Source organism: Anser anser, assembly GCF_964211835.1.
Source record: "Anser anser genome assembly, chromosome: 37".
In the NCBI taxonomy this organism is placed as follows: Eukaryota; Metazoa; Chordata; class Aves; order Anseriformes; family Anatidae; genus Anser; species Anser anser.
This window is the reverse complement of record NC_139758.1, coordinates 167655-176576: the sequence shown is the minus strand read 5'-3', so window position 1 is coordinate 176576 and position 8922 is coordinate 167655. Positions and strand designations below refer to the sequence as shown.

Genomic DNA, 8922 nt, shown 5'->3' with positions numbered 1-8922 from the left:
CCCCGCCGACGCGGGCGGCGACGCACCCCGTGACTCACGGCCCTGCCTCCGCGCTGACTAGGCCGGAGCGCCCCGACGCCTCGCGGGGTGCTCGGGGATCAGGCCCAGGGCAAGGCCGGGGGGATCCCAACACGGCTGGGCCTCCCTTCCCCTTGATTTTGCCCAATGTTGCATGTTTTGGCCCAATTTGGAGCGCTTTGGCTCAGTTTTGCCTGACTTTTGCCCATTTCTGTGTAATCTAAGCCCTTTTTTTAAAGAATTTCACCACTTTGCCCAGATCTGCCCAATTTCAATCACTTTTCCACTTGCTTTTGCTTGACTTTTGCTCACTTTTCATGATTTTGCCCTTTTATGCCCAATTTCACCCACTTTTCATCTTGCCTTTGCCTAATTTCCCCCCTTTGGTTCAATTTGGTTCACTTTTACCCAATTTCTCTCATCTTTGCCCAGTCCTACCTAGTTTAACCCACTTTTCTGCCTGCTTTTTCTCACTTCTTCTGCCTTTGGCTCTTCTTAGCCCATTTTACCCATTTCTGTCCAACTTTGGCCCACTTTGACTCAATTTTGCCCATTTTTGCTAGATTTACCCACTTCTATCCAATTTCACCAGTCATTGCCCAATTTTGCCCACTGTCGCCCACTTTTGCCCAATTTACCTTACTCTTGCCTCATTTAGCCTACATTTACCCAATTTCCCCCACATTTTCCTATTTCCCCCAATTTGCCCCCTTTTCCCCAAGTTTCCCCCTTTTCCCCAGTTTCACCCCCGCTTCCCCACCTCTTCCCCCCTGCTTCCTTCCGATTTAAACCTCTTTTTTTCCCCAATTTTCATCACATTCACACTCTTCCCCCCTCCCCTTGGGCTTCATTTTACTTGCCTTCCCCTCATTTTTTTACCCATTTTGCCCCAAAATTGAGCTTCGTTTCCCCTGGAGGAATGTGAATGCGGCCATGGAGATGCAGGGGGTTTATTGGGGGGGAGGTGGGCCTGCGCTGGACGTTTTGGGGGGGCGTGGTGGGGTTGGTCCATCTGTGATGTCATTCCATCCGTGGTGATGTCACTCCATCCGTGATGTTCCTCCATCCATGATGTGACTCCATCCAGGGTGATGTCACGCCATCCTAGGTGACGTCACGCCATCCTTGGTGACGTCACGCCATCCATGATGTTGGTCCATTCATGGTGATGTTGGTCTATTTTTCATGATGTCCATCCATCCATGGAGATGTCGGTCTATCCACAGTGATGTCACTCCATCTGTGATGTCACTCGATCCATGATGTCACTCCACCCATGCTGATGTCGGTCCATCCATGGTGGGACCTATGGTGTGGGTCAGATCCATGGTGGGCCCAGCTGGGTATGATGGGATCGGTTGTCTGTGGTGGGATCACTCCAAGCTTCATGAGCTCGGTCCTTCCATGGTGGGGTTGGTCCATCTGTGGTAGGTTCAAGCCAAGCACAACGGGGGCAGTCCACGCGTGGTGGGATCTGTGGTGTGCTTGGAGTGTCCACGGTGAGATCAGACATGGTGGAGACCACGGTAGAGCCAACCTGCTCGTGATGGGGTCAGCCTGGTGGAGAGGTCCATGGCGGGGGCAACCCAACCAAGGTGGGTTCTGTGGTGGGGCTGGTCAGAAGATGGCGGCATTCATTGGTCCTCGATGGGGTCAACCCAACTGTGACGGAGGCCATGATGGGGTAAGAGCGTGATGGGTTTCATTGGTTCTTGATGGGATCAACACGACCATGATGGGGTAAGTCCACTTAGGGGTTCATTGGTTCTTGATGGGATCAACCCAACCATGATGAAGTCCATGATGGGGTAAGACCATGATGGCATTCATTGGTCCTTGATGAAGTCAACTGAGCCATGATGGAGTCTACGGCGAGGTTCATTGGTCCTTGATGGGATCAGCCCAACCATGGTGGGGTGAGTCCATGATGGGGTTTGGTCCTCGATGGGGTAAAGTCCAAGATGGGTTTCATTGGTTCTCGATGGGATGGATCAACCCAACCATGATGGGCTGAGTCCATCAAGAGGTAAGACCATAATGGGGTTTGCTGGTTCTTGGTGGGATCAACTGAACTATGATGGGGTGAGACCATGGTGGGGTTTGGTCCTTGATGGGGTCAACCCAACCATGGTGGAGTCCATGATGAGGTAAGACCATGATGGGGTTCGCTGCTTCTTGGTGGGATCAACCCAGCCGAGCTGGGGTCCGTTTTGGGGGGGGGGGGTCAATCCACCCACGACGGTGTTGATGGGTCTGCCGTGGCGTTGATCCTTTCTCAGTGGCTTCAGCCTGTCCGTGGTGGGCTCAAGTGCTCCCCGTTGGGATCCCCGGTGGGGTTGGTTTGTCTGTGGTGGTGTTGGTGGGTCCGTGGTGGGGTCGGTGGGTCCGTGATGGGATTGGAGGGTCTGTGATGGGTTTGGTGGGTCCGTGGTGGGACCAGGAGACCTCAGTCCTCCGCCATGGTCTCCCTGATCCAGTCAAGGTAGTTGTAGACCCGGCTGTAGACCCCTGGCCTCCCTGCCTGCCCGCAGGGGTGGTCGCCCCAGGAGACGATGCCTTGCAGCACCCCGTTGCATATGAGGGGTCCCCCCGAGTCACCCTGGGGACAAAAGGGACCGTGACAGGACCTGGACCACAGCCCCCGGACAGGGGGGACACCTGGCCACCGGGGGGGGGGGGGGTGTACAACTGGTCTTGGAGCCAACGGTGTGGGTCCAACCAAAGCGAGGTGGACCCAGAAAGACGTGGCTGTGGGGCAGGAGGTGGTTGTGGAGCATGGGGACACGGTGGCGGCCCCACAGAGACGTGGTTGTGGGGCAGGAGGTGGCCATGGGGTGTCGGGACACGGTGGTGGTTTGAAGACCATGGGACCAAAGGGGCTTGGGTATGGGGTTGTGGCAAGGGGACACGGGGACATCTCAAAGCCCAGGGGACAACGGGCACCAGAGGGACGTGGCTGTGGGACACGGGGACACGGTGGTGGGACAGCTCCGTACCAAAGCCCAGGGGACAACGGGGACAAGAGGGACGTGGCTGTAGGGCATGGGGACACGGTTATGGGACACGGGGATGTGGTGATGGGACATGGAGATGTGGCTGAAGGACACGGAGATGTGGCTGTAGGACATGGAGGCGTGGCGATGGGACATGGGGACACAGTTATGGGACACGGGGATGTGGTGATGGGACATGGAGACATGGGGATTGGACATGGGGACATAGCTGTAGGACATGGGGACATGGTGATGGGACACGGAGATGTGGCTGTAGGAGATGGAGATGTGGCTGTAGGACATGGGGACACGGGCAGGTCCCCACAGCCAGGGGACGCGGGTGACCAGACGCACCTGGCAGGAGTCCTTGCCCCCCGCAGCCACGCCGGCGCACAGCATGTCCTCGGTGACTTTGCTGCCGTAGATCTCCTGGCACCGGCTGTCACTCACCACGGTGACGTTCACGCACTGGGGGGTGTCGGGGTAGGTCACTGGGCGGGGGAAGGGGGGACACAGATGTCCAACCAGGCCTGGGCTGCGTTCCCCGGACACCTGGGTCCCTTCTCTGCAGAGAAACCTCCACCCAACCCAACCTAACCCAACTCAACCCAACGCTGGTTGAGATGTCCATCCCATGGACACCTGGGTCACTTCTTTGCCTAGAAGTCCCCAGCCCAACTCTGGTTGAGATGTTCATCCCATGGACACCTGGGTCCCCACCCAACCCTGGACACCTGGGTCCCTCCCTTCCAGAGACAACTCAACCCAACCCAACCCAGCCAAACCCAACCCAACCCAATGGTGGTTGAGATGTCCATCCCATGGACACCTGGGTCCCTTTTCTGCCTAGATGCCCCCAACCCAATGCTGGTGGAGAAGTCCATCCCATGGACACCTGGGTCCCCACCCAACCCTGGACACCTGGGTCCCTTCCTTCCAGAGACATCCCAACCCAACCCAACCCAAACCAATCCAACCCAACCCAACCCAACCCAACCCAACCCAACGCAATGCTTGTTGAGATGCCCACCCCATGGACCCCTGGGCGCTCCCTACCCTCGGGGCTGGTGGTGGTCCCCCAGCCCATGACGGTGCAGTTGGTGCCGGGGGCCGGGGGGGCGCTGGGCAGGGCCAGGGGCCGGACGTAGTGTGTGACGGTCAGGGTGGGCTGAATGCGCAGCAGCATGAGGTCGTCGGCGTAGCTGCCGTCCCCCTCCTGGTCGCTGAAGCCGGGGTGGACCACCACCTTCGTGGCCACTGCGTACTGCTCCTGTCCCGTCAGGGTCTCCAAGCTGTGGGACCCCGCCCGCACCTGGATGTGGCTTGGGGACGAGGGGACACGTGAGAGACGTGGCCTCAGGGATGTGGGATGGCATGGCTGGAGGCGTGGGGGAGGTGGCCATGGAGGGACGTGGTCATGGGGGACGTGGTCATGGGGGACGTGGTCATGGAGGGACGTGGACATGGGGGATGTGGTCACGGGGGATGTTGTCATGGAGGGACGTGGTTATGGAAGGACATAGAGGGACGTGATCATGGACGTGGTCATGGGAGACATGGTCATGAAGGGATGTGGACATGGGAGACATGGTCATGATGAACGTGGTCATGGAGGGACGTGATCATGGGGGAATGTGGACATGGGCATGGGAGGACGTGGATATGGGCATGGGGCGATGTGGACACTGAGGGACGTGGACATGCAGGGACGTGGTCATGGGGACCTGGTCATGGGGAACATGGTTATGGAGGGACGTGGACATGGGCAACGTGGACATGGAGAACTGGAGATGGGAGGGATGGGGACATGGTCACGGAGGGACGTGGTTATGGAGGGATGTGGTCATGGAGGGACATGGTCACGGGGGATGTGGTCATGGGGGGACGTGGTCATGGCAGGACGTGGTCATGGGAGAATGTGGACATGGAGATGGGAGGGATGGGGACATGGAGGATGTGGTCATGGAGGAACGTGGTCATGGAGGAACGTGGACGTGGCGACATGGTCACGGAGGGACATGGGCATGGGAGGACGTGGACATGGGGGACACCAACATGGAGGGACGTGGTCATGGAGGGACGTGGACACTGGGGGGACATGGACATGGGAGGATGTGGACATGGGGGACACCAACATGGAGGGACGTGGCCATGGAGACACGGAGACAGGAGGGATGGGGACGTGCGGCGCAGGTTGTGATGACCCAGTTCTCTTCCCAGTTCCCCTCCCAGTATTTCTTGGTTCCCCTCCCGGTTCCTCCCAGTGCTTCCCAGTTCCTCCCAGCACTTCCCAGTTCCCCTCCCAGCGCTTCCCAGAACTGCCTGGCAGTGGGCAGCCATGAACATGCAGTGGGTGCTGAGTAGGGCTACCAGTGCCTCCCAGTGCCACCCAGCACTCCCAGTTCCCCTCCCAGTTTTCTCCAGTGCCCCTCCCAGTGCCTCTCAGTGTCCCCAGTTCCCATTCCAGTGTCTCCCAGTAGCCCCCAGACCCCCTCCCAGTGATCCTGGTACCCTGCAGTAGCCCCAGTCCCCCTCCTCATGCCTCCCAGTGCCCCCAGTGTCCCTCCTCATGCCTCCCAGTAGCAAATAGTCCCCCCCTGAGTTACTCTCCCAGTGGCTCCCAATGCTTCCCACTAGCCCCCAGTCCCCCTCCCAGTACCACCAGTCCCCGTCCATTGCTTTCCAGTAGCCTCCAGTGCCTCTCAGTAACTCCCAGTCCCCCCACGAGTTCCCCCAGTCCATCTACCTGTGCCTCCCAATGCCTCCAGTAGACCCCAGTCCCCCACCAGTCCCCCCCAGTAGCACCCAGACTCCATTCCAGTGCCTCCCAGTGCCCCCAGAACCCCTCCATTCCCCCCCCAGTATCCCCCAGAGACCCTCCCAGTGCCTCCCAGTCCCCCCCAGCGCCCCTCCCAGTGCCTCCTAGTGCCTCCCAGTCACCCCCAGCCCTCCCCCAGTGCCCCTCCCAGTGCCTCCAGTCCCCCCCAGCGCCCCTCCCAGTGCCTCCCAGCGCCCCACCTGGTCAGGCAGTGGGCGGCCGTGAGCACCCACTCGGTGCTGAGCAGGGCCCCCCCGCACTGGTGCTGGTCGAAGTAGAAGAGCAGGACGAGGCCGGGGTGGGCCCAGGGGGGGCACTCGCTGCCCCCCAGGATCCGCTCGTCCCGAGGCCGGGCTGGCACCGCCCAAATTAAAATGGGGGGGACAACACCGGGACCCCCCCCCTTTTTTTCTGGACCCCTCCCCCATGTCTCCCCCCCATATCCACCCTTGGGACCCCCCCTGCACCCCCTTTCCCACCATAGGGACCCCCAGAACCCCCCCAGTTCCCATCCTTAGCCACCCCCATCCCCACATTTGGGACACCCCCATCCCCAAATTTGGGACCCCCCCCCTTGGATCCCCCATATCCCCCCTTAGGAACCCCAGGATCCCCCATCCGCACCCAGGACACTCCCAAGATCCCCCCCCCATCCACCCTTAGGACCCCCAGGACCCCCCCATTTCCACCCAGGGGACACCAAGGACCCCCCCATATCCTCCCTTGGGCCCCCCAGGGACCCCCACATCCACCCTTTAGACCCCCAGGGACCCCCACATCCACCCTTTAGACCTCCAGGACCCCCCTCTCCCCACCCCAAAGACCCTCTGCACCCCAATACCCAACCGTGGGACACCCAGGACCCCCCATTCCCACCCTGGGGACCCCCAGGACCCCTCATCCCCACCTGGGGACGCCCCCCCACCCCCATATCCACCTTTAGGACCCCCAGCCCTCCCAATTCCTACCCTGGGGACCACCAGGACCCCTCTTCCCCACCCTGGGGACCACCAGGACCCCCCCATCCCCATCCTTGGGACCCTCAGCCCCCCCAGTTCCCATCCTGGGGACCCCCAGGACCCCTCACCCCCACCCTGGGGGCCCCCAAGACCCCACCCGTCCCCATCCTTGGGACCCCCCCAGCCTCTCACCGGGGGCCACCAGCGCCTGGAGGAAGAGGAGGAGGAACAAGAGGCGAGGAGACGCCATGATGGGGGGGGGCACGGGGGCTGGGTGCCGGGGGGCTGGGTGCCCCTGGCTATCAAGGCTTTGTGTTAATTATTAACGGGGGCTCATTAGCAGCCCCCCCTCCCCAACCATGTTTGCTTGCTGACGTCCCCAGGCAGGTGCCACATTCACATGGCCCCCCCTCGAAGGGACGCGGTGGTGGCTATGGGGTGAGCTGTGGGGCCGCCGAGAAAGGGGGTCCTGGACCCCAAAACCCCCTGCAGCAATGGGGCTGAGCAAGGGGGTCCCAGACCCCTAAATCCCCTGGATCAATGGGGCTGAGCAAAGGGGGTCCCAGACCCCTATATCCCCTGGATTAATGGGGCTGAGCAAGGGGGTCTTGGACCCCTAAGTCTCCTGGATCAATGGGGCTGAGCTTAGGGGTCCCAGACCCCTAAATACCTAATAGGGCTGAGCAAAGGGGTCCCGAATCCCTAAATTTTCTGCAAAAACGGGGCTGTGCAAGGGGGTTTCAGACCCCTAAATCCCCTGCAATAATGGGGCTGAGCTTAGGGGTCCCAGACCCCCAAGTCCCCTGGATCAAGGGGGTCCAGACCCCCAAAATATCTAATAGGGCCGAGCAAGGGGGTCCCAGACCCCTAAATCCCCTGGATTAATAGGGATGACCAAGGGGGTCCCAGACCCTTGGATCCCCTATGGTGCTCATGGGGTGCAGCAGGGCACCCCGATTTCTTGGGGGGGGGGAGATCACAGAGCGGGGGATTGGCGCTTCTCCTCCTCCGGATTTAATCCGGATTAAGCAAATCACCCCCTGACGCAGCGGCTGAGAAACCGCCCGGGGCGGGCAACGAACACACCTTGGGCGTGATGCGGCCGCTGTTGTAATATTATTGCCCCCCCCCGTCATTAACGCTAATTACAGTAATAACGATTTTCCTCGCGGCGGGGCCGTAATCACGGGGGAAAACAGCGTGGTGCCGCGTGTTATTAGGGGGAATTAACGATCGGCCCCCCTCGGGCGTTCACACGGGGTGCACCCACACCCGGCGGGGAGGTGGCACCCCCTTGCGCGGGATGGCGTGGTGGGGTCTCGTGGGGGTTCGTGGTCACCCACCCATGGGGGATTTGGTGGGGTCTACGCGTCCGTAGGGGTGGTACGGGGGTGGTGGTGGCGAGACCCTAAATTGGGCAGGGGTGGGGCTTGGGGAGAGCCCGACCAATAGTGTTTCTCCTTTTTGGGGTGGGTGGGAGTTGGGAAGAGCTCAACCGATGGAGGTTCTCCAATTTGGGGTGGGTGGGAGTTGGGAAGAGGCCAACCAATGACGGTTCTCTGTTTTGGGGTGGGCGGGACTTGAGAAGTTTCCCCCAATTGATGTGGGAGCTGGGGAGAGCCCGGCCAATGGAGTTTCCCCAGTTCAGGGTGGGAGGGACTTGGGGTGAGCCCAACCAACGGCACTTCCCCAGTTTGAGGTGGGCGGGGCTTAGGAAGAGCCCACCCAATGGCGTTTCCCCAGTGCGGGGTGGGCGGGACGGATCGTGTGGCTGACGTGGCCCCATCCCCTCTGTGGTGTTGAGGGGCTGGGAGCCACGACCCCTCCCCAGATGCCACCAAGACGAGTCCCACCAGCTCGTCCCACCTCGGGCTCACAAGGGAAGTCCCCGTGGTGGCCAAACTGTGGAGGTCAGTGCCAAAAAAGTCCCCCAGCTGAGCCCCTGCATGGACCCAAAGCATCTCCAGATGCCTCCTCCGCAAGGAAGGAGACCATTTTCCCTGCCAACAAGTTCCTCGGGGCCACGAACTCCCCCGGGGACCTGTGTGCATCATCTTGGGACACCCAGATTTGGGGAAAAAGGACAATGAAAAAATCTTGAGGGCATGCAAAGACGGGGTGGCATGGAGGAACT

The 8922-nt window shown here is 60.5% G+C and overlaps 1 protein-coding gene across 2 annotated transcripts; it reads right to left on the bottom strand.

Annotated features, from left to right (window-relative positions):
• Positions 1-2464: 2464 nt before the first annotated feature.
• Positions 2465-5792, bottom strand: LOC310888514 (trypsin-like; the record flags this gene model as incomplete). 2 transcript variants are annotated; one of them, XM_083815255.1, is made up of 3 exons in its annotated part: positions 4068-5792; positions 3366-3502; positions 2465-2617 (listed from the first exon to the last, which is right to left on the bottom strand). In XM_083815255.1, exons 1-3 carry the CDS (start codon positions 4504-4506, stop codon positions 2465-2467), a joined length of 729 nt encoding a protein of 242 aa, XP_083671381.1. In that variant the 5' UTR covers positions 4507-5792. The 2 variants fall into 2 exon arrangements, with proteins under 2 accessions (XP_083671381.1, XP_083671380.1); XM_083815254.1 differs by lacking the exon at positions 2465-2617 and having other exon boundaries at positions 2744-3502.
• Positions 5793-8922: the final 3130 nt, after the last annotated feature.